The following is a 26,313-nucleotide window of genomic DNA, read 5'->3' on the forward strand; positions in this document are numbered from 1 at the left end:
CAAGTCTTGGCTATTGTGAATAATGCTGCGATGAACATAGGGGTGCATGTATCTTTATGCCTTTGTGTTGTCAAGTTCTTTGGATAAATATCCAGCAGTGGAATAGTTGGCTCTATTGTTAATTTTCTGAGGAAATTCCTTACTGTTTTCCATAGTGGCTGCACCAGTTTGCATTCCCACCAGCAGTTGAGGGTTCCCTTCTCTCCACATCCTCTCCAACACTTCTTCCTGCCTTGTTAATTATAGCCATTCTGACCAGAGTGAGGTGATATCTCCCTGTAGTTTTGATTTGCATTACACTGATAGTTAATGATGTTGAACATCTTTTCATGTGCCTGTTGACCATCCGTATATTTTCTTTGGAGAAATCTCTGTCCAGATCTTTTACCCATTTTTTAATTGGGTTGTTGGTTTTTTTGTTGTTGAGATGTATGAGTTCTTTGTGTATTTTGGATATTAACTCCTTATCTGATATATGATTTGCAAATATCTTCTCCCAGTTGTTAGGTTGTCTTTTCATTTTGTTGATAGTTTCCTTTGCTGTGCAGAAGCTTTTTAGTTTGATGTAATCCCATTTGTTTATTTTTTATATTGTTTCCCTTGCCCAGTCAGACATGGTATTTGAAAAAAATGCTGCTAAGACCAATGTCTAAGAGCATATTGCCTGTTTTCTTCTAGAAGTTTCACAGTTTCAGGTCTTACATTCAAGTCTTTAATCCATTTTGAGTTGATTTTTGTGCATGGTATAAGATAATGGTCTACTTTCATTGTTTTGCATATGGCTGTCCAGTTTTCGCAACACCATTTATTGAAGAGACTCTCCTTTCTCCATTCTATATTCTCAGCTCCCTTGTTGGAAATTAGCTGTCCATATATGTGTGGGTTTATTTCTGGGCTCTCAATTCTGTTCCATTGATCTGTGTGTCTGTTTTTGTGCCAGTACCATGCTGTTTTGGTTATTATAGCTTTGTAGTATATTTTGAAATCAGGGAGTGTGATACCTCTAGCTTTGTTCTTTTTCCTCAGGATTCCTTTGGCTGTTCAGGGTCTTTGTTGTTCCATATAAATGTTAGGATTCTTTGTTCTGTTTTTGTGAAAAATGTTGTTGGAACTTTGATAGTGATTGCATTGAATCTATAGATTGCTTTAGGAAGTATGGACATTTTAACTGTGTTCATTCTTACAATCCAAGAGCATGGAATATCTTTCCTTCCAACCCAAGAGCACGGAATATCTTTCCATTTCTTTGTGTCTTCTTCAATTTCTTTCAACCATGTTTTATAGTTTTCGGTGTATGGATCTCTCACCTCTTCAGTTACGTTTATTCCTAGGCATTTTATTCTTTTTGTTGCTATTGTAAATGACATTGTATTCTTAATTTCTCTTTCTGCTACTTCGTTGTTAGTGTATAGAAATACAGCTGATTTTTGTATGTTGATTTTGTATCCTGGAACTTGACTGTATTCATTTATTATTTCTAAAAGTTTTTTAGTGGATTTTTTAGGGTTTTCTATGTATAAAATCACTTCATCTGCATATAGTGACAGTTTCACTTCTTTTCCAATTTGAATCCCTTTTCTTTCCTTTTCTTGCCTAATTGCTCTAGTTAGAACTTCCAATACTATGTTAAATAAGAGTGGTGAAAGTGGGCATCCTTGTCTGGTTCCTGTTCTTAGAGGGACAGCTTTCAGGTTTTCTCCGTGAGAATGATATTAGCTCTGGGTTTATCAGATATGGCCTTTTATGATGTTGAAGTATTTTCCTTCTATACCCATTTTATTTAGAATTTTTATCATAAATGGATGCTGTATCTTGTCAAATGCTTTCTTTGCATCTATTGAGATGATCATATGATTTTTATCCTTCATTTTGTTAATGTGGTGTATCACATTGATTGATTTGTAGATGTTGAACCATCTCTGCATCCCCGGAGTAAATCCCACTTGATCATGTTGTATGATCTTTTTAATGTATTGTTGTAATCAGTTTGCTAGTATTTTCTTGAGGATTTTTGCATCGATGTTCATCAGTGATATTGACCTGTAATTTTCTTTTTTTGTGTTGTCCTTGTCTGGTTTCAGTATCAGGATAATGTTGGCTTTGTAGAATGAGTTGGGAAGCTTCCCCTCCTCTTCAATTTTTTGCAAGAGTTGGAGAAGGATAGGTATTAAGTCATCTTTGAATGTTGGTAGAATTCACCAGGGAAGCCGTCTGGTCCTGGATTTGTATTTTTTGGGAGGTTTTTCATTACTGTTTCAATCTCCGTACTGGTGATTGGTCGATTCAAATTCTCTGCTTCTTATTGATTCAGTTTTGGAAGGTTGTATGATTCTAAGAATGTATCCATTTCTTCCAGATTATCCAGTTTGTTGGTGTATAGCTTTTCATAGTATTCTCTTATAATCTTTTGTATTTCCGAAGTGTCCATTATAGTTTCTCCTCTTTCATTTCTGATTTTATTTATTTGCACCTTCTCTCTTTTTTTCTTGGTGAGTCTAGCTGAAGGTTTGTCAATTTTGTTTATCTTTTCAAAGAGCCAACTATTGGTTTCATTGATTTTTTCTATTTTTTTAGTCTCTATTTTGTTTATATCTGCTCTGATTTTTATTATTTCCTTCCTTCTTGCTGACTTTGGGCTTTGTTTGTTCTTTTTTTTTTTTTTTTTTGAGGAAGATTAGCCCTGAGCTAACATCTGCTGCCAATCTCCTCTTTTTGCTGAGGAAAATTGGCCCTGAGCTATTATCTCTGCCCATCTGCCTCTATTTTATTTGTGGGATGCCTGCCACAGCATGGCTTGATAAGCGGTGGGTAGGTCTGCGCCCGGGATCCAAACCAGCAAACCCAAGGCCGCCGAAGCAGAGTACTCAAACTTAACCACTGCACCACCAGGCCAGCCCCTGTTCTTCTTTTTCCAATTCCTTTAGGTGCATTGTTAGATTATTTATTTGGGATTTTTCTTGTTTGTTGAAGAAGGCCTGAATTGCTATAAACTTCCCTCTTAGAACCACTTTCGGTGTATCCCATACATTTTGACATGTCATATTTTCATTTTCATTTGTCTCCAGGTATTTTTTGATTTCTCCTTTGATTTCCTCATTGACCCAGTCGTTGTTGAGTAGGATTTTGTTTACTCTCCTATTTGTGGATTTTCTGATTTTATTCCTGTAGTTGATTTCTAGTTTCATACCTTTGTGGTCAGAGAAGATGCTGGTATTATTTCGATCTTCTTAAATTTATTGAGACTTGTTTTGTGGCCTAATATGTGATCAATCCTGGAGAATGTTCCATGTGCATTTGAAAAGAATGTGTACTCTGTGGTTTTTGGATGGAATGTTCTATATATGTCTGTTGAGTCCATCTGGTCTAATGTATTGCTTAAGGCCATTGTTTCCTTATTGATCTTCTGTTTGGATGATCTATCCACTGGTGTAAGTGGAGTGTTAAAGTCCCCTACTATTATTGTGTTACTATTTCTCCTTTTATGTCTGTTAATAATTGCTTTATATATTTAGGTGCTTCTATGTTGGGTGCATAGAAATTTACAAGTATTATATCCTCTTGTTGGATTGTTCCCTTTATCATTATGTGGTGCCCTTCTTTGTCTCTTATTACAGTTTTTAAGTTTATTTTGTCTGATATAAGTATTGCTACCCCAGCTTTCTTTTCTTTGCTATTTGCATGAAGTGTCTTTTTCCATCCTTTCATTTTCAGTTTGTGAGTGTCTTTAGGTCTGAAGTGTCTCTTGTATGCAGCATATATATGGGTCTTGTTTTTTTTTATCCAATTGGCCACCATATGCCTTTTTATTGGAGCATTTAGTCCATTGACATTTAAAGTAGCTATTGATAAATATGCATTTATTGCCATTTTCTTACTTTTGTTTTTCTGGGTGTTTTAGTAGTTCTTCTCTGTTCCTTTCTTCTTCTCTTGCTCTCTTCCCTTGTGGCTTAATGGCGTTCTTTTGTAATATGTTTGATTTATTTCCTCTTACTTATTTGTTTACGCATTATAGGTTTCTGGCTTGTGATTACCATGATATTCCTATATAATATTCTATGTATATAGCAATCTGTATTGAGTTGGTAGTCTATTTAGCTTGACCTCTTTCTAAAAGCTCTACTCTTTTACTCCCCTCCTCCCACATTTTATGGTTTTGAACTCTTATTTTGTGTGTGTCTAGCCATTATCCTCTTATCATTGAAATAGGTAATTTTAGTACTTTTGTCTTTTAGCCTTTATATTATCTTCATAGATGGTTGATCTGCTACCTTTACTATATTTTTGCCTTTTCCAGTGATTTTTTTGCCTGTTTTTTTTTTCTTTTATGATTTTCTTATCCCTATTTGTGGTCTTCTCTTTCCCACTTAAATAAGTCCCTTCAGCATTTCTTGTAGAACTGCTTTCTTGGTGATAAACTCCTTTAATTTTTGCTTGTCTAGGAAACTCTATCTCTCCTTCCAATCTGAATGATAACCTTGCTGGATAGAGTATTCTTGGCTCTAGGTTTTTTTCTTTCAGCATTTCAAATAAGTTGTGCCACTCTCTTCTAGCCTGTAGGGTTTCAGCTGAGAAGTCCACCGAAAGCCTTATGGGCTTTCCTTTGTATGTCACTTGTTTCTTTTCTCTTCTCTGTTATGATTCTCTCTATCTTTAATTTTGGACATTTTAATTATAATGTGTCTTGGTTTGGGCTTCTTTGGGTTTATCTTGTTTGGTGTTCTCTGTGCCTCCTGTACTTGGATGTCTGTTTCCTTCCTTAGGTTAGGAAAGTTTTTAGCTATTATTTCTTCACATAGATTCTCTGCCCCTTTATCTCTCTCTTCTCCTTCTGGGACACCTATAATATGAATGTTAGTGTGCTTGATATTGTCCCAGAGTTCCCTTAGACTGTTCTCATTCTATTTAGTTCTTTTTTCTTTTATCTGTTTAGCTTGGGTGATTTCCTGTAGTCTTTTGTCCAGCTCACTGATCCTTTCTTCTGTATCATCTACTTTGCTATTGAGTCCCTCTAGTGAATTTGTCATTTCCAGTATTGTATTCTTCATTACTGGTTGGTTCTTTTTTATATTTTCCAATTCTTTGTTGACAGTCTCACTGTGTTCATCCAATCTTCTCGCAATATCAGTGAGCATCTTTATGAATTTTTGTTTGAACTGTTTGTCAGGTGGATTGCTTACTTTGTTTCATTTAGTTCTTTTCCTGGGGTTTTGTCCTGTTCCCTTGCTTGGAACATATTCCTTTGCCTCCTTATTATGCTTCTTTCTTTGTGCTTATATCTTTGTATTAGGTGAGTCAGCTATCTCTCCTGATCTTGGAGAAGTGGCCTTATATAAGAGATGCCTTTTGAGGCCCAGCAGAGTGCTTCCCTCTCATCACCAGTCCAAATGTTCCAGGAGTGACCCCTGTGTGGGCTACTTGTGTCGTTCTGCTGTGGCAGGGTTGCTCTTACCGCAGGTACCCAGGAGTCTAGGCTTTCCCTCCCTGGCCGGCTGTTTGTAAATCAGGTTTGGAGAGCCCCAGCACTGTTGGCTACAAGGTCTAATAGCACACTTCTGTTGCAGTTTTCCTGTTAAATGAGTAGGCACCCAGTGTAGCTGGTTGCTAGGGTCAGGGGCTTACAGCTACTGTAGGCCTCAGGCCTGCAAGGCTATTGTCAGCTCTCTTAGGATTGCAGCTGGGTGGGGCCAGCCCCAGGCACATGAGCACCTAGTTTTTTCAGGCTTTGGAAGGTGGGGCCAATCCCCTTTGTGGCTGTTTGTGAAGCATAGGTCTTCTGCCACTCATAACCCCACCTCCCACAGGTCCACACACACCATCAACACAGTCCTGGCCCATGCACTCTTCCCAACCCCCTGGAGTGTACCCAGTCGCCCCACTGCAGAGGTCCCCACCTCTCTACCAGTGCCCCCCACAGGAAGGTCCTCACACAGGCCCTTCCTTACAGATGTGGACACACTTACCTCCCTGTAGAGGATCAAGGCACCCAGTCTATGCAGGCCGGCAAGTAGCCTGAGGGCTTGCTGTTGGGTGGGGCCAGTCCCTATAGCGGGCTGCCTGCCCTGGGTGAACTGGATTAAATCTGTGCTCTAGTGGGTGTGGCAGACCCCTGGGATAACAGGCCAGAAGAAGAACTCCAATGGCACCTCCCAGCTCCTGTGTCAGCACGCCTGTACTACGTTACAACAATGGCCGCCACCAGTGTCTCAGTCTTTGGAGAGGTCTCACCTCTCACTGAGATGCACCCAGAGCCTACCAGGTGAGTCTCTTTTCACCAAAGGACTGTGCACCTTTCTTTCTGGTGATTTTAGGTTGTTCGCTGAAACAGGTGAATTTGTGCATGGGCCCTTTAAGAGCTGGCTTTATTCCACTTATGTCAATAGGTTTTCTGGGGATATTCCCTGCTGCAGGTAATAGCCAGCCAAGCCAGATAGTATGACATTCATCTCAGTTGTGCTGAGTCTGAAGGGTGCTTATAGCGGTAACGTGCCCTGCTAAGGTCCCCACTTCTCCAGGGAAGACTGTGTACCTTACAGTGTCTCCTGCCTGGCTGGCTGTGAAGCTCTGTGGCTTGTGAAGTTGGCTTTTTTTCTCTCCAGAAGGAATTTCTGCCTCTACCACCTCATTCATGAGTGTCCCTTGTTGTGTGAGTTCCTTTAATCCAGTTTGCAGCTCTCTTTCTGGGGTCTTTTTTCCAAGAATAGTTATAACCTGAGTGTGTTTGTGGGAGGAGGTGAATTCAGAGTCCACCTATGCCACCATCTTGATGAGGTCTTCCAGTGGATTCTTTAGGGTTTTCTACATAGGAGATCATGTCATCTGCAAATAGAAATAATTTTACTTCTTCCTTTATAATTTGAGTATCTTTTATTTCTTTTTTTTAAAAGATTTTATTTTTTTCCTTTTTCTCCCCAAAGCCCCCCATTACGTAGTTGTGTATTTTTAGTTGTGGGTCCGTCTAGTTGTGGCGTGTGGGATGGTGCCTCAGTGTGGCCTGATGAGCGGTGCCATGTCTGTGCCAAGGATTCAAACCTGCGAAACCCTGGCCCGCTGAAGTGGAGTGTGCAAACTTAACCACTCAGCCATGAGGCCGGCCCCAAATATCTTTTATTCCTTTTCTTGGCTAATTCTTGTGGTAACCCTCACTATTGAATGATAATTTGGCCAAAAGATGTTTTCCCTTCATTCTTTGGAAATGTTATTCCTCTATTATCTTGTAGCCATTTTTGCTGATAATGATCTGATTCTCCTTCCTTTCTATAGAATCTCTCCTCTTTCACTGGTAACTTTTAGAATTTTCTTTATAACATTGGTAATCTGAAGTTTTACTAGAATCTGTCTGAATATGAACTTTTTAAAAATTTGTTTCTATTTAATTAAATTTGTTGTAATACTCAGGATTCTTACTCTCTAAAGTCTCATATTGTTCATCAGTTCTGAAAAATTCCCAGCCATTGTCTCTTTCAGATGCTGTTGCCTCTCCATTCTCTTTGGTCTCTCTGGAACTCTGAGATCTAGACTTTAAGACTGGGTTTATCACTCACATTTCTTAAGTTTAAAAAAAGAATGCACATCAATCTTTAGCTGTATTCAGTCTTTTCTTCAGCCTATCTGTGGACTTTTTAAAAACCTCAATGATTTTCATTTTTAAAGTCGCTAATTGGTTATTTTTCAGAATATTTTGTGGATGCTATTCTGTCCTTTAGGTGCCTGAGTATATTAAATATACTCATTTTTAAAGACCTTTTTAGATGCTCGTTTTCTTTGGGTGCTTTGTTGAGGGGAGGCAGTTAAGATCTTCCAGTTTCCTCAAAGGTGGCCTGCGTGTGTGCCTTTGTGTGTGGCTCATGGCAGCTCAGCACAGCCCTTGCTTACTGCACTGGCTTCTTGTTTATTTTCTTCCTTGCAGGATGCCTCATCTTTTTTAGGCTTAGAGAGAATTCCCTTTTTTTTTGTTTTGATTCTAGCTATGCATGCATCAATTTATCTTTCTATCTTTAAGTCATTTGAGGGGGAGGGTCCAGGAGGGTAAGCTCTCAGCATGTGCTCAGTTCACCATCTTGAATCAGAAGTCCCTAAACTGCCACTTTAGCTGATTTATAATTCACTGTCGTAGCACTATCTCCAGAGGCCTCAGTGTGGCCTTTTCAGCAGAGGCTTTGATACACGTTTAATGGATGGTGTGTGGTTCTTTATTCTCCTGGAAAACTCCCTACTGTATTAGGGCACCTAAAATTACTTTTAGATTCTTTTGGCCCAGAAATTAAATACCAAGACTAATTTAACAGGCGTAGTTGGCCTGATGCATTGGTACATATGAGAGGTACTTCTGCTTTCGTGTGTTCAGGTAAATTCCTGAGAATATTATTTAGTCATTGTTACTCCTCTCAAGAATTTGCACTTTTGGGTTTAGCTAATACATTGTTTCAAGTAGATTGGAATGGAAAGTAGAATCATAAAATTTCATTATTGAACAAATCTTTGTTGAGCACCCACCATGTGCCAGTCATGGTATTAGGTATGCAGTGTGGACCCAGTGGTGGAATAAACCCTATGGGCCCTACTCTCGTGAAGCTTACAGCCTCTTAAATGAGGACAGTGGAAAAGTGAAGGCTAATTACATACAATTGCAAACTGTGATAGGACTATAAAAGAAAAGAACAGGATACTATGAGTGAGTACAGCAGGGACTTCTAATTAAATTTTGTAGTGAGGAAAGGAATTTTCAAACTTTTTAAAACAGCAGTGGAACATTTTGTTTATATGAAGTCTTGGAGCAGAAGAGGAGCTGCTCTAATTGAATGGAGGCTGGGCCTAATCCACTCGCTCTCCTCAAGGTTACCTGAAGCGCTTTGTGGAATCCTTTGATGCCCAGGGAGCCACCTGTGAAAACCACTGTTCTAGAACCAGCCCCCTCCATTTCACAGACCAGTTAGCTAAGACACAAAGGGCTTCATTGTCCACAGTCATATATGTCACTTAATCTGCTTAGTGCCAGAACTGGAACAAGAACCCAATTCTCGTAAACTTGTATTCTTTCCACTCTCCACTGCCTCTTCTTCACCTTTAGTAAGTTTTTATTATAAAACCAAGGTATTTCAATTTCTGGTATTCTGTAGGGGTTTTTTCCCCCCTGAAATTAATTTTGCCCATTGTTGTTCACATTGCCCTTCATAGTCTGTGCTCTGCTCCCTCTTGTATATAGCTTGTAGACTTGAGAGATCCTATCCCACTATTTTGTTTTTATTGTATTTCTTTTTTTTTCTTTTGAGGAAGGTTAGCCCTGAGCTAACATCTGCCACCGATCCTCCTCTTTTTGCTGAGGAAGACTGGCCCTGAGCTAACATCCATGCCCATCTTCCTTTACTTTATATGTGGACACCTACCACAGCATGGCTTGCCAAGCAGTGCCATGTCTGCACCCGGGATCCTAAGCAGTGAACCCTGGGCCGCTGAAGCAGAACATGTGCACTTAACCACTGCGCCACCAGGCCGACCCCTTTTGTATTTCTGATATGTCATATAAATTAACTCTTATTTTTTGCCAAGCATTCGAACACATGCATCCATTTTATTCTTCAGACTTTCATTATTGATATAAAAGTATTTGTGTTAACTAGTTAGCTGTCTGATTTGTTGGGCTGTCTTCTCTCTCCTCCTCATTTATCTAAGCAAATGATAGGATTCTTTCCTGGCACTTAGGTTGTTAGTCTGGGTTGCATTTTGACTTCCCCTATTTTTAGTGAAAATATACTTGTATATATTTTTTACTATTTTGTTTTGTTTTTGTTTTAGTGTAGCAGAAAAGTCCAGGGCCAGAGTAGCTTATATCCCCAGAATACTTAGGAAGTGTAAAGAGGTAGTGAAAATTAAGATGGCTTGGGAGACTGAGGCTGTAGTGTCGGTCAGTGACTATAGAGAAGAAGTTGTTCGTCCTAATTTGGGAGACTAGTAAAGAACTGATCATTTGGGGCAGAATGGTGATATGAGAACTGTGCTTAGGAAAGTAATTTGAGCTGTGAGAAATCAGATGAGTAATAAATGAAGGTTCTCTGGACACCAGTGGACTAAATAGAAAACTGTTCCGACATTCAAGTTACACCAGCCAAGTGCAGCTAAAACGTGACGATGCCGGTGGAGATGGAGACCAGGAGCAGATAGATGTAAGAGCTGTTGAATAGATGACATAGCTGAGAGGCTGCAGGATGACTCTGAGTGTCAGGGGCGTTCTCCTCATGTGAGTGCCCGGCTCAAGGTGTCCCTGAAAGCCCGTCCAGCAGGTGATGCTGTAGAGCCCTTCTGTTTCAGTGGCCCTCTGAGGAGCTGCCTTTATGAAGTGAGGAGCTCTTTGCATCAAAGGGGTAGGTAGACACCATTGTCCTATTTTATTCACTCTGCTTTCATTCCCATTAACTTCTCTTCAACAAAGCAAAAAATCAAGCCTTACTAGTTCTTCCTACTCCCCCTTGCTTCTTACCTAGATGGTTGGCAGATACAGTACCGCAGGCTGCTTTCTCATCAAGCAGTTGGCAGTAGGAGAGGCCCTGGGAGAGGAGGTGGGGGATGCTCCTTAACATCCCATCAGAATGGAATTGCTGACTGGGTTAATTGGGTCACTGATGTGCAGCAGAGCTTGGATGCTCTTGAAAGAGGATGTGTTTCATGTTTAAGCTTCTAAGGAGTGGTCCCTACTCTGTGTGCTGCATCTGCCTTCTTGTCATTGGCTGCATTTGACTGCTTGATGGACTTGCTGACGGAGTGCAGACGTGTGTTTGCCTTCTGATGAATTGTTCTCTTGTACCTGTTCTTTCCCAAAATGCTCTGTGGGATAAACTACCTTGTAGAGAAGATTCTTCGTCATGTGATTGTTCTGTTTCCTTAGAGACAACAGCAGTGTAATGCATTAGATGCCAGATCCATAGAGAAAGAAGAAGCATTTGCCACAGGACGTAAAGGTTTGCTAGCTTTTCCTTGCCTTTATGTTTTTGCTGCTTGAGCTGCTGGGCTGATGATGATTGTGTTTATTTTTGGCAGGATGCTAGAGCCTCTGGAACTTCCCAGGCAGTTATTATAGAAAGGGGAAGCCCGCTGTATCTTTTCCTGTCTGGTTAATTGTAAAAATACATGAGAGTCAGCCTGTCTTCTATAATAATGTATTTCTTTCCATTTTTTAAAACATTTCAGTAATGACTGTGAGTGGTAACTTGTTGAAGTATTTGTCGTCTTATCTTTCTAGAAATATAGGAGTTGATATCTATATAAAGTACTGGCAACTTTCTAAGTTTAATGAACAAGGAGAACAAAGAAAGAGGGACACATCCTGGAAAGGTTTTTAAAATAAAATAGTGCATTTTTGTTGATTTAGTTATCTGTTTTGGAAGACGCTTTCTTTGCTTTTTAAATATAATATTGAACTGAGAAATACAACTAAATAATTTGCTAATTATTGCCTCATTTTATAATTGGGTTCTTTTCCGGAGCAAGAGCGAGATACCTGGATTCCTCTGGGTGTCTTTAGATGCTGTCTAGTGGTGAAAGTTCCATATAAGAATGTGTTTGTGGTAAACCTTTCCTTCCTGAGAAATATTTCATTTTAAGTCTTATACCACAAATGACTGTGTTGAACTGCTAGAAATAGAAATTGAGACGTGTGTCTGTTGATAGCTCTTTTTTACATTAATGCAACGCATTTAGATTAATAGTTGGTTTTGGAATTTTAACTGTTTTTTGTTGGCTAATTAATTGTAAATGACCAATAAAGTAAAATGTACTTCCCTGGAAGTCAAAGAAATCTCATTGTAAAAATGTAACATGATATTTATACTACATTTACAGTAGCATATGGTTATTTTTTTAACCTTATGGTTTTCCAAAAGGCAGTTTTCTTTGTTTGTTTAACTTCTTTGCTTTGGTGGATAACCATCGAACCTGGTAGAGTAACAGGAGATGGTTGATCTGGTACATAGAAATAAATAAAGAGCAAAACATCACACTACTCAAGGAGTACACAAATGGTCCATCCTCATCAGAACTGTTGTCTAGAGGCAGGGTGCTTTCTGAGAGAGTAATAGAATCATAGAGATTAAATGGCTTGTAGGATCTTTTCTCCTTGCTGTTTCACCAGAGTTACACTGTACCATTATTTTAGATCAGTGTAAATTCTATATATCCTCTTCATCATAATGGAATAATTAAATAAACTGGCTTTCTTATTAGATCATATAGTATTTCAACGTGGGGGGTCTGTGAATAGGTTTATATGTTACTAAATTTTGGGGGGTAGTGACTAAGAAGAGAGAAGCAAACACCACTTTCATCCTAAAGCAGTGTTCATCTGGGGTGATCACCCCAGCAGAGATCCAGAAGTGCCTGGATCCTGGACACTGCCATTTGACTCTTTAATTTTGAAGAAAGTTCATCTTTAAGTAAGTGACTATTTTTCGCTGATTTGCTCAGCACCCTTTTTTCTGAGAACAATACTGTCTTCTTTGAAGCATTGGTCCTCTCTCAATCCTAACCATATTGTTCTAAGAGGACTACCAGTCAAAGTTTTGGGCCCTCTGTCTATCACAGTGGGCAGATGACTCAAGGCAGGTTATTTTGAGCCTTTTCTGGGAATTTCAAATCGGAACGAGGGAAGAAGTTTTGTTCTCCAATGGTGAAGCTAAAGCATATTAGGCAGAAGATGTTAGGTGTAAAACCTGTGAGATCTGTATAGACTGTGACTCCAAATGAGATCTCAGCAAAGATAACAGCAAATGTCCTAATGACATTCTAGTGTCCTGGAAGCCAGCTGCACCCCTACGTGTCATAAAGTTTAATTATGAAGTTAGTTATCATTTAGTTATGATACTCAGTAAATTCCTCTTTTTATTTTCCTTAGCTGCTTCAAGTTAGATTTGAAGCCAGTGGTCCTGACACAGGGCGGTGTTTCTCAAACTTGAGAATTTATTCTTCCTTGAGAACTCTAATCTGAAAAATTCATTTGGATAATGCAGAGATGCCTGGGTTAGGATGGTGAGTCTGTGGATTTTATCTATTCATTGGCTTTAGAACCAGATAGAAGTGGATTCTGGGGCTGGCCCCATGGTGTAGTGGTTAAGTTCAGCACTCTCTGCTTCAGCAGCTGGGTTCGTGGGTTCAGATCCCAGGGATGGACCTATACCACTCATCAGCCACGCCGTGGCAGTGACCCACATATAAAATACAGGAAGATTAGCACAGATGTTAGCTCAGGGTGGATCTTCCTCAAGCCAAAAAAGAGGAAGATTGGCAGAAGATGTTAGCTCAGGGTGGATCTTCCTCAGGAAAAAAAAAAAAAAAGAAAGAAAAAGTAGGTTCTAATATTGGTTCTGCTGCTTACTAGTTTTGTGACCTTGAGCATGTTAATTATCCTCTTTGACTTTTATTTCTTTATTTGTAAAATAAGAATGGGTAATTGCAAGAATTTGGATAATGTATCTGAGCACCTTGCTCAATGTTAATGCAATGCTCATACTCAACAAATGTTAGTGCATTACTCCTTCCCTCCCAGCCTTCTCCAGTGTTCTAAAAGTAAAGAAATATAGCAAAATACACAGCAAATCTTGCAACTGTTAACCTCACAGGGTTTGTCATGTTCTTTTTGTGTACTGTGCTTTGGTTAATAATTTGAAATAATTAAGTTGTAGTCTCTGTTATAAGTGATTTTACACATTTTTGGTTGTAAATGATAATTGTCAAATAAGATTTGACCTAAAAAATGTAATAGGTTAAGCTAAAGCTTAAATGCCTGTTGTTGCTGTGACAGATGATTATGAGGACTCATTGGATTACAGACTTCTTGTGGGCACGGACAACCTTCAACTTGTTTTGGTTTTTCTCAAAGCCTATAAGGGAGGTGGTAGGCATGACTGAGCCATCACTTTTGTTTGTTTGTGTACCGATAAGGTCCTTGTTTATTTAAATGGAGTTTGTAGTGATCAGAAGGGCTTTATGGAGATACTGAAATTTCAGGAACCATTTCTCTGATAAGAGAAGGGAGAAAGAGTGTAACCTTGGCAAGTCTGTGAAGAAGGACATTCCGGGATAGGTACCTAGGAGAAAATTTGAAAGCAGGAGCTTAGAAAAAGCAACAGAAAACTTATTTGAAAGATGTGAAGGTCCTGAGTCTTTTGACAGATACAAGAATGAAGTAGTCTACAGTGTGGGTTTTGGATTTGTCTTACAGTATGGTGAAATTTGCTGCATAACCTTAAAGATGAGAAAAGTATGATCAAAGTGCATAGGGAAGATAATTTCAACAGCAACACAGGTATTGAGGATTAAAGGCAAAATTGCTGGCTACAACAATTGTAATAAGTGATTAAATGTATTTTACTAGAATGGTTAAGTGCCTCGTATGTAAAGCATTGTTCTGGGGAATACAAAAAAGTAGTCAAGTAAGTGAAAGCAGCAGGCATAATAAAATCTTTTTCCCTTTCACACTAATAATAATAAACAGACCAAAAAATCTGGTAAAAATTCCCCAAGTGTGTGATTAGCAGATGGCTGTCAAGGTAAAAGAGAATTGCAGGACTGTAACCTTAACCTCTATGACTAAAATATATTCTGGGAGGAACAGCAAGATAATGAACAAATAAGAAATACTTTAAAAAGTGTAGGGTAGGGGTTGGCTTTGTACAGAAGAGGTTCTGTCAAAGGAAAAGTGACAGACCTTACAGGTGCCCAAGATCTCACTGGCCCTCTCGGGCCTCAGAGTGTGCTTTGTTCCTTTACCCCTTTATAATAACCCTCAATTTTTAAGTAGAAATTTTGATTAACCAACAACAGTGTGGGGGTCGACCCGGTGGCCAAGTGGTTAAGTTCGTGTGCTCCACTTCGGCGGGGCAGAGTTTCACTGGTTCAGATCCTGGGCGCGGACATGGCACCGCTCATCAGGCCACGCTGAGGCGGCGTCCCACATGCCACAACAAGAAGGACCCACAACTAAAATATACAACTACATACTGGGGGGATTTGGGGAGAAAAAGCAGGAAAAAAAAAGAATAAAGATTGGGGGGAAAGAAACAGTGTTATACTTTAACGTCCGTGGCTAGAGTCCTGTCCAGAAAGTGTTTTCCCCTGGATCTCAGTCAACTTAGAAAGCCGAAACGAGTAATTACACTCAATGTTGGTCCGTAGCCCAGTGTTAAACATTTTTTTTTAAATTAACAGTCTGGCTGATATAATAATTTGCTCATTAAGTGTATATATTTTAGGCTGAGATGAGGAATCTAAAATATCTTTGAAATTAATATTAGATTTTAAAGTCATCCTAATAAATGAGTGATATATTTTTGAAGGAAACAATTCACGCTAGCTTATCTGGTTTTCCTTGGGGCAGCCTAGAGGTGGTTAAGAATGGGAGCTCTGCAACCAAATAGGTTGAGTTCAGATGACATTTATAAAGAGTTCTAATGATGTGGCAGGGGAAAGAAAAAAATCACCCAAAAGCTATACTCTGGGGCTATTGTTGTTTTACCTTCCTATAGAAACAACTTTACAAGACCTATGATCTAACATCATGCTATTGGTCTTAATTTACAGACTAAACAGTCTTAAGTAAGTTTTCCCAGAAGTGCAGCAATCAAAGGTTGAGACACTGCACCATCATGACCAAGAACAGGCCCAGGAGCTGTGCTGCCTTCATTAAAATCCTGCTTCTGCCATGATTGGGCTTTGCCCTCAGTACGTTACTTCTCTCCATGCTTTAGTGTCTCTATCTGTAAAATAAAGATAATAGTAGTATCTACCTCATTGGTGATTGTGAGGTTAAAGTGAATGAATCCATGGGAAGTGTTTGAACTGAGTCTGGCACATATCAAGCACACAATAAGTATTGCTATTGTCGTTGTTAAAGACACTCTCCACTCTGTTGATTCCATTACTAAGTCACAGATGAAAACTTGCTGTGGCTGCAAACACTACAAATGTATCTCCCAAATGTAACAACTAATAATGTCATTATTCCATTCTCAGAGAGTAGTCTCACCAAAGCTGAGTATAACAGAAAGAAGACTCCTCACACACTCTACACTCCTGTGTACTCCACGGCATGGTGCTGACTCACGGTCAACAAATATTTCCTGAAAGCCTACTCCATGTCTTGTAGTATGCTGGGTACTCAAAATACGGTGATAAATAATCACACAGGGGCTGGCCCCGTGGCACAGCAGTTAAGTTCACACGTTCTGCTTTGGTGGCCCAGGGTTCACCAGTTGGGATCCCGGGTGCAGACATGGCACCGCTTGGCATGCCATGCTGTGGCAGGCGTCCCACAAATAAAGTAGAGGAAGATGGGCATGGATGTTAGCTCAGGGCCAGTCTTCCTCAGCGAAAAGGGGACGATTGGCAGCAGCTGTTAGCTGAGGGCTAATCTTCCTCAAAAAAAATCACACAAATATGGGGCCTGCCCCGTGGCTGAGTGGTTACATTCATGTGCTCCACTTCAGCGACCCAGGGTTTTGCCAGTTTGGATCCTGGGTGTGGATGTGGCACCACCCATCAAGCCGTGCTGAGGTGGTGTCCCACATGCCACAACTAGAAGGACCCACAACTAAAAAAAATATACAACTATGTACTGGGGGGCTTTGGGGAGAAGAAGAAAGAAAGAAAGAAGAACAAGAGAAAAAGGAAGATTGGCAACACATGTTAGCTCAGGTGCCAATATTTAAAAAAAAATCACACAAATTTATTACAGTCTCATAGAGGAGATAATGTAGACTTATCTAAAAGATTTTCTTTACTTTCTTTTCGGGGATGTGGTGGTCGGGATGCTGAGGGGGCCGTGGATCTTTGGATCTACTCAAGCCGTGTAACAGGCCCTTCTTCTTACAGTCTCAGAGTTCTCTCTAGGTTTGTAAAACACACTCCATCTCAGCTTGCTTTCTTAATGATAACAAAAATAGTACAGTCTCACTTTAAAGATTTGATCCAGTGGTGATATAGGTTGCTTTTTTCTGTTTCTCTTTTTTCTACTTAATTTTCTTTACATTAAGCATCTTTTCTCTGAAAATCAGGAAAAATTAAACTGGAAAAATTGGAGAAGTACAGGAAAGTATAAATAGGCAGGAAAAAACTACCCGTAATTCCACTGCTCTTAACATTTTGACCTAGTTCCTTCAGATTTTTTTTTTTAAAGATTGGCACCTGAGCTAATGATGTTGCCAGTCTTCCTTTTTTTCTTTTTATTCTTCTCCCCAAAGCCCCCCAGTACATAGTTGTAGATTCCAGTTGTGAGTGCCTCTGGTTGTACTATATGGGACACCGCCCCAGTATGGCCTGCTGAGCGGTGCCATGTCCATGCCCAGGATCTGAACCAGTGAAACCCTGGGCCACCGAAGCAGAGCACGTGAATTTAACCACTCGGCCGTGGGGCCGGCCCCCTCCTTCAGATATTTTGTTTTACACTTACTATGTTATTTAGCTGAGAGCATGCTGTGTTTATGTATAAATAATTTTATCTTATTGTATAGGGTTATTTGAAGATAAAATAAATAATATATTTAAAGCTGTAAACAGTGTCTGATATGTAGCAAACATTCAATAATTGTAAGCTATCGTTATCGTTATCTTGCCCTTCTTTTTTACCTCTTATGTGCTAAGCATTTTCCCATGTAAGCATTATTTTTTATTTAGTTAGTTATTTTTTTGGTGAGGAATATTGTCCCTGAGCTAACATCTGTTGCCAATCTTCCCCTTTTTTGCTTGAGGAAGATTGTCCCTGAACTAACATCTGTGCCAGTCTTCCTCTATTTTGTGTGTGGGACATTGCCACAGCATGGCTTGATGACCAGTGTGTAGGTCCATGCCTGGGATCCGAACCCTTGAACCCCAGATTGCCAAAATGAGCACACAAACTCAACCTGTATGCCACTGGGTGGACCCCAAGCATTATTATTATTTTTTTTTTTAAGATTTTTATTTTTTCCTTTTTCTCCCCAAAGCCCCCTGGTACATAGTTGTACATTCTTCGTTGTGGGTCCTTCTAGTTGTGGCATGTGGGATGCTGCCTCAGCGTGGTTTGATGAGCAGTGCCATGTCCGTGCCCAGGATTCGAACCAACGAAACACTGGGCCGCCTGCAGTGGAGTGTGCGAACTTAACCACTCGGCCACAGGGCCAGCCCCGCAAGCATTATTTTTTAATGACAGTGTAATATCTTATAATTACGGGTGGCCTGTGATTTACTTTTCCTTTCTCTCATATTTGAACATTTAGATTTCTTCCAAAATTACCCTATTGTAAATAATATTTCCCTAAATATTTTAAAATAAATCTATCTTTGCATTTCTGATTAATTCCTTGGAATAGATTCCTAGAAAGGGAAGTTATTGAGTCAAAATGTGTAAACATTTTTAAAGATCTTTGATGGACATTTTGCCCAGTTGCTTTCTAGAAATTCTGCTTGATTTTATATTTTCACTCTTGCCTAGTAATAAATTGATGGCCTATGTCGGAAAATCCTCTCCAGCCTTAAGGATTGGCTTAAAAAAAAAGAATCTTTTTTTTTTTTTTTTTAAGATTTTATTTTTTTCCTTTTTCTCTCCAAAGCCCCCCGGTACATAGTTGTATATTCTTCATTGTGGGTCCTTCTAGTTGTGGCATATGGGACGCTGCCTCAGCGTGGTTTGATGAGCAGTGCCATGTCTGCGCCCAGGATTCGAACCAATGAAACACTGGGCCGCCTGCAGTGGAGCGCGCGAACTTAACCACTCGGCCACGGGGCCAGCCCAAGAATCGTTATTTTTATAAGGGAAAGTGGTCTGTAAATTTTAACAAATTTCTTTGCTTTTTCATAATGAAAACATTTTTATGTTATTTGTTTTTCTTTTTAAGGGGGTATTTGCACTTTGCCCATTTATCTAATTGAAATCTTAATAATTTTCTTATAAATTTGTGTGAATCCCTTATATATTAAGGCTATTAATTCTTGCTCTGTCACATTCATTGAAAGAGTTCCCTGAATTTGTATTTTTCTGTCTTTTCTGATTTTTTAAATATATCAAATTAATTGGTCTTTTCTTTCCTAATTTTTCCATTGCTTTTGAACTAAGAAAATCCTCTGTCCATAGACACATGTGTTTTCTCTTAATTTCTATAATTAAGCATGTACATTTAGCTTTTTAATACCCTGGAAATACATTTTTATGGGGTGAGGTGATTTCAATATTTTCCCATAGCATGTACCAGTTTTTATACTATTCAATACTTATTACATTATATTACAATTATTTCTTCTGAATTTTTTTCTTCCTAATACTTAAATTTTCATCTTTTTAATTTTTATCCCTAGCAGCTAGCACAGTAATGATGACTTGGTAGAGACACAGCAAATACTTGATAAAGGAAAGAAATAGAGAGTTATATGTAATTTGTCCTGAAAGATTTAAAAGCATGATGAGTTATTCATCATCTATTTTTAGCTTTAAAAACCTTAAGAGAGATTCTGTAGTAATTTTAATTTCAAGTTAGTGTACATTCCAGAGCATCAACCAGAATGAATTGGAGTGGTCTGGTCTTAAGAGAAGTAACGTGAAAATAACTTGTACCAGTAAGTTAAATTTTTACTTTATAACAGGAATTGTGTCTAACCAGTAACCAGAAGCTCTGTACCTATTATCTAAGCCACCCTCTTACTGGATATTTCCCCAAAGCTATCCTGCTCCAGCTAAAAACAGTAAATAAAAATGTACCTTTACAGTGATCGGAAAACTCAAATGAACAGCTACGATTTAAATTATGGCACTCAAATATTTTCAAACTTGACATCTCACCTGGGTTCCATTCTCCTATTTCTAACTGCTTTTTTTTTATCATTTACCTGCACTTAATGCCATTTCAAATTCGGCAATTTCAAAACTGAAATCCTATTCACTCTTACCTTCCTGCTCTTTCTATCTGCCCCCACCTACCCAAAACCAAATCCTGTTTCCTCCTTTGGTGTTCCCTAGTTTGGATATTGATATCACTATCCTACCCAATAGTCAAGGTAAAAATTTCAGTTATTCTTTACTCACTAACCCCATGTACTTAATTGGTCACTGCATCTTATCTATTTTACCTCAACAGTATTTTTCCTTTTCTCTCTTCCTCATCTTAGCTACCACTGTCCACCCTTGTAATCACTGATCTGGACAATTGCCATTGTCCTCTCCCTCCTTTCCCAGCTTCCTTTCCCTCCTCCTTCCAAATGCATTCTACAGAAGTGATTTTTAAGTGAGAGCGTGCATTAGAAAGAGTCTTCTTGCCCCTAGAGATTCAGATTCACTAGAGTGAGGATAGAGCCTGGGTATCTTATTTTACGAAAAGCTTTCCACATGATTCCAATGCACACCCATGATTAAAACCAATATTTTACAAGCTTCTAGAGTTGTCTTTTTAAAACCCAATTATAGTCACATCATCTTTGGCTTAAAAACTTTCAATGCTTCCCCTTCAGCCTACAGTATAGGCCCAAACTTGGCTTGTGATGGAACAGCTGTCATTCACATCCTAGGCCTAATCTACCTTTCCCTGTGCATTTTCAGCTACTCCCCTTCGAGCGCCTTTGAGTCTAGCCAGATAAGTTAAACCCAAATATGCCATGGACTCTTGGATTTCTGTGCCTTTTTCCATACCATTTCTTCTAGGTAGGGTAGCCTTAACTTTTTTTCTAAGTCTAGAAAACTCTCTCCTCAATGGTACTTCACCCTGGCACTCTTCCCCCTCATCCCTCCAGGCAGGAGTAACTGCTCTTCATCTATGACTCCTCAGCACTTTGTCTATACTTGTATTGCTGCTCTCATTACTTTGCATTGTGATGAGTTGCCTACATATCTGTCTTCACTGATATGTAGTTAGGTCATTGAGATAAAGATGGTCTTACTTATCTTTATGAGTAGGAACCCAATAGGAATCCCTCTTTCCCTTTCATTAAGAATTACCAAATTCTCTAAGTCTTCCTTTTACACCTACCTCTTCTGACTAGCAAATTACCTTCTATCTCCAACTCAAAAAAAAAAAAAAGTGGCATGTCTTATTAACAAAGAAGGAATATCCCAAATCTCTGTACCAAGTGATGGTTGGTGGTCCTTTGGGTACCATGGAACTCATTAGTGTCCAAAGATACCTTGCTGAGATCTTCACCAAAGGAAGATATACAACATCTGGTGACATGTTCAAGGTATTCAAAAACTGATCTGAAGAGTTGTGTCAATTCTTCTGCTTTCTAAGTTTGTATAACTGGTACCATCAATGTCTACCTTACACCTGCAAGCATTCCTTTCAGTTATGTCTTACAGGAACTATGAAGTTTTTTTTATAAGCCAGAAGTCATTTTTGGTGTATTACATCTCCTGAGACCACAGCTGAGCTGTTGGCTTTCCTAGTGAATTGTGGGTCCAGTGGTAGATCCTATGGTAAAGACCCCCTGTATGTTTTCAAATGCCTCTTTCATCTTGGACTGCAAATGCATACCTATTTCCCTAGCAAAACATGTTAGAAGTTCAAAAAGGATATGAAATTTGGGGGCAATTATGATTAGTTTATAGCTTACGATGTAATCATTACTGTCTGGTTTTGGATATTAAAGAAGAGGCTGTGATATGTGTGCTATAAGATAATAATTAAGCATTATATCTGCCAAGAGATAGAGATGATTATTAAAGACTTTTGTTGCATCAGACCAAACATAACGCTACAAATCATGATGTTTTATCATATTTGAGGAATTAAAAAAAATTTTTTTTCTGTTGTCATTTTTCCTCTGAGAATGTGAGAAAGGAAATTGAATGCAGTAGTATCTTCAGTGTTGAAATATACTAGGTAATTGCGTTAATTCTGAAAGCAACATGGACATGTCCTTATCTTATTTTGGAAATGGATTGCTAATAATAATATATTACAGAAGCAAAGCCCATTGTATTTCCAGGACAAGAATGTTTCTGATGCCCTCAAGTATGAAAAGCTATGATGCTGGATTTGTTTCTTTCGGAGGAATTGTCTCCTTGTTCCATTTGGACAACTGAATTAAAAGAACCAGAGGCAAAAATATAAATTTAGGACTAAAATTAAGCTAATCTCTGTCTTTCACTTTCTTTATTAGCCTAAAACAATTGATTATAACTCAGCACAGCCACTAGTATTAATAGGCTTGAAAGTTTGGGGGCAAAATTGAATATCTGTCTGGGAGATAGGTAGTGAGATAAATAACATGGAATTGAATTCTAGCCTAGAAAGGTGTATTTTAATCCTGAATGTCTTACTTAGCGACTTGTCACACAAAGAGAGGAATGTGTAACAATAAGCATAGTGTTATGGCTTAAAAATCAGGAGACCTAATCTGTTCCCTGCAAATTACTTCCCATCTTTGATCCTCTCCATTAAATGGGAAGTCATTAAAAATATTTCCCTACCAGAAGTGAAATTGGTTTTTGAAAAAGGAGTGTGTGGATAGATAGCTGTAGAGAGAGATCCATCCATCCATCCCTCCTTCCCTCCCTCTTAACTTTTCCTCTGAGTTCCTTGACTCGGCCTGAAAAGTTTCCCTTGAGCCTTTGTTTGAATATACTGTGAAACCTCCAAAACCATGCAGGCTCTGACCCCTTAATGTTCACCAAGACTTGTGAAGTATGACTTCTACAAAAACATTTTACATAATTAGCTCAGCTCTTAAAGATAAGGAGAAACCAGGAGGTAGTTCCCAAGCAGCTAAATATGAGAGAGGGGCTTTTCTGCTTCACTTTTCTGCTTTTGATGGACAAATTTCTCTGAAAATTACTTCTTTCAATTTAGGAAAGGAAGTGAGAAATTTCCCAGGGGGAATATTTAGCAATAGTCATGTGGCTCCAAATGCAAGACAGAAACCCTTTGTAGCCGAACCTGATGGAGAGGGAGAGGGTCTGAAAGGGAAAATCATTCCTTTTGAGAAGTTTGGATTCGTTCATTCAAGACTCTTACAAGAGGGAGAAATAGACCTTGAGTCCAGAGAACCCGCAACTAAAAAGAAGTTATCAAAAATGCTTACCTTCAAATTTAAATTTGGGTTAGGTTATAAAAGAAAGCATTCTAATTAGAGTATAGGTATAAAATGTGGGTTCATTGTTAAGATTCTAGTAAAGGATTAATAAAAGAATTTAGTATTTAATGGTTTAATTGTTTTGGTAAAAAGTATGCAAACTAAGTCTGAGGGAAGTCAGTGAACTCTAACTAAATCTCAGGAAGGCATGCATGTTGCTGGTGTGACCTTTGTAATATACCACAAGCACCTAGTAATCCTGTAAGCACCTAAAATGCAGGAAATTAGCTAAGTGGCAGAACTCAGATTCTTGTGTACTAAAACTACAAAACAGAAGCCACGGAGTTGCATCCCTGTAGCAGTGTGTGCAGAATGAGTTGCCTCTCCGGGGACAGCACAGTGATGTCCGTCGGCTTTGTGCGAGCAACCCTCTTGTTGAATTTGCTTAGGCGAGAAGTATTGATTTCTGCGTCCACTCCCTGGGGGGCCCCAATGTGCTTATCACAAAAGAACCTGAATGATCGTGGGTTATTTTGCCCTTATCACTCTCGTTTGCTTCCCTAATCATGTTGGTAATTATTAATATAATGTAAATGTCTTTCCTTCCAGTCCTCCTCGCCCTCTGACTAATATGAATGACACCATGGTGAGCCATATGTCCTCTGGAGTGCCCACTCCCACCAAGAGGTATGTACAGCTTCTGCCTCGGTCCTGCTCAGAGTTGGGGACAGGCCTCTGGCCTGGGAATCAAAGCATTCCACAGAGCAGAAAGGACTGGCTTGCTTTCTCCTCCTTTGACTGTCTTTTAATATTATTTTCTCTCTTCCTTTTCTTCCTACTAACTCATAAATATAGCAACTGAAGGAGTCTGCCTTTGAGTGGTGCCTGAGGTGGAAAGTCTCCATTTGTGACAAGCAGTGAACATAGTGTCAAAGCCGATTAGGCATGTTTGGGATCCTTTTTTAACATTGAACAATATTTTGATACTCATGAATTTCAACAGTTTTGCATTTGAGTTGTTTGAGTGTCAGATATTGTTTCTGCTTCCTAATTAGACTGTGTAAATTGAAATCTCTTATAGTCTCCTAAATCATCTTGTATATGATTCATAGGCATTTAAGTGGAAAAGCCTGAGTCCCTCTCTTGGTTATATAAGGAGCTTCCTTTAGGGTCCTTCAGGGAACTAGAACTGTGTACTCCTTTCTCCTCTTTATTTAATTTACTCTTCTCCAAAATTCTCTTAGGCAGGACTTAAAAGAACTACATAAAATGGCTTACTTTCTATTTGATTTAAGCTGTTCAGTGACTAGAGCAAGGCAGAAACTCCCTCAAGGGCACAACCATTAAAGAGTTCTTTCTAACAGTCATCCCTCAAAAAGAGAAGAAGCAACAAAGACATTCCAACCCACTCCCCAAGTCTTTCCTGCAGACAGCCACTTTGTGCCATGTGTACTGATGGCTTTGGATTAATTCAGCTGTAGAAGTGCTATCTGCTTAATAATACTTTGACTTAATATATAATATATACTTAAGATCACCTATGTTTGTTCCCATTGGCTAAAACTCCTAGAGCAGTGTTTCCCAAGTTTGGCTGATGGGAAGAATCACCTGGGCCACCTGTTAGACATATGGATTTCTGCGACCACATCAGACCAAATGGATCCTGAGATCTCAAGAAGTTATGCTTTTAGCAAGTATTCCAGGTGATTCTTATTATCAAGCAAGTTTAGGAAATAGCCTTAGAAGGAAGGGAAGGAGTAAACCATAGGGCTACCCTGGAATAGAGGATTTACGGACTCAATAAATCAGTGACCTGCTGACACAGTGTTATCTGTGTGGAGACTCAAGACCCTGGCCGGGTGACGGTACCTGCCCGCAGCCCTGTTAAGTTGCTCCTAGCAGGGGCACAGCCAGCCGCTTCGTTGGGGCAGAGCTGAGTGGTACCCTGCACTGGAGCTTAGACTTCTGAGCCAGACCGTCTGCATTTGAGCCCTGGCTCTCACCTGACCATGAGCAAGATTCTTATCTTTATTGTTTTATCTGTGATATGGGGACAGTAACAGTTTCTACCTTCTGAGGTTTGTGTGAGAATTTTATATTGTTTTCATTATTTAAGAAATAAACTATGATGAGAGAACAGGTAGGGGAAGTAACAGAATAATTTATGAATAATGCCCTCTCATGAGGAGCTGAAAGCTTGCAGGAGAATACACAACAATTAAACCTCTCCCACCTACCTAGATATTACAATAACCCTTTCTGGGCTTAGTCCTTAGCTTTTTATGTTAACCACCCATAGCCTTCAGAGCCAGACCCAGAATCTAAATATCAACTCAAGGATGTTTCCATTTCAAAAGTAGGAAGACAGAGTGGATTAGTGAAAGAAGTCAGCTTGTAGGCTGTATGTTCGTTTTAGCAACACCAGCTATTACAGTTTCACTTCATCTGATTTCTTCTCTTCATTTACTAGTTTTGTCACCCTGAGTCACCTGAGTTCCTGAGGGCCCCAAGTGCCTGGTGACCAAGGGCACCAGACCTTCAGTGACCACAGCTGAATGTAGCTGCTAGAGGCTGTTACAGGGAGTACATCTTTCTGGACAAGGTTTTATTGCTTGAGAAGACTGAAAGAAGGGGTTCAGGATCAGTAATGATCACAGCCACCTCTATAGAAGGACTACCCGTTAGGCTCGGTGTTGCTGTATGAAGCCCCAGGCCTAATAGTAAGTGGCCAGCTGCAATTGTCAGTCACAAGTATCTACCATTTCTGAAAGTTGTTTCAGAGAAAACAGAATAGCCTGGGTTAGGATTTTATTTTAAAGTTAGCATTTCAGCCAGTATCTCTTTGTAGATAGACTTAGTCAGTCCTACAGGTGGTTATCGCAGACTCTCTAGGGACTGACCAGCAGACCACAGGCAGCCAAAGCCCTTAGCAGACCAGAAGGGAAGGTAATACTCTGTAACTTACAAGAAGAGTAGTTGCTGGGCTGGAGGCTACATGGGAACAAGATACCCCCATCCTAATAATATACTTCTGGGAATTTTAGGAGATTTCATTTATATTCAGGATGAGATTATGATATAATGTGTGTACATTAATTGCATAATTCATAGATTTGGCTCTTCATGGCTCCAGTTACCAAACAGTATATATTTCCAGCTAGTATTCTGTTTACTTCCTTGAGGACTCATCAGTTTTTCTTTCTTCCTCTGAATGTTGTCAGACCTCTCTCCAGAGTCTGATGAAAGCCAGGAACCCAGCACATCATCCTAGTTACAGAGCCTTCCTCTGCTGGGGCAGAG

General features: G+C 39.3%; 1 protein-coding gene across 7 annotated transcripts in view; it reads left to right on the forward strand.

Annotated features, from left to right (window-relative positions):
* Positions 1 to 26,313, forward strand: part of DTNB (dystrobrevin beta) — a 233,619-nt gene that overhangs the window by 131,926 nt on the left and 75,380 nt on the right. For all 7 annotated transcript variants that reach the window (XM_046662557.1, XM_046662560.1, XM_046662562.1 and 4 more), the window contains one exon: positions 23,623 to 23,700. In XM_046662557.1, the coding sequence (XP_046518513.1) occupies positions 23,623 to 23,700 (78 nt within the window). The remainder of the gene's footprint in view (positions 1 to 23,622; positions 23,701 to 26,313) is intronic.

The sequence above is a fragment of the Equus quagga genome, chromosome 5 (assembly GCF_021613505.1).
Source record: "Equus quagga isolate Etosha38 chromosome 5, UCLA_HA_Equagga_1.0, whole genome shotgun sequence".
NCBI lineage: Eukaryota > Metazoa > Chordata > Mammalia > Perissodactyla > Equidae > Equus > Equus quagga.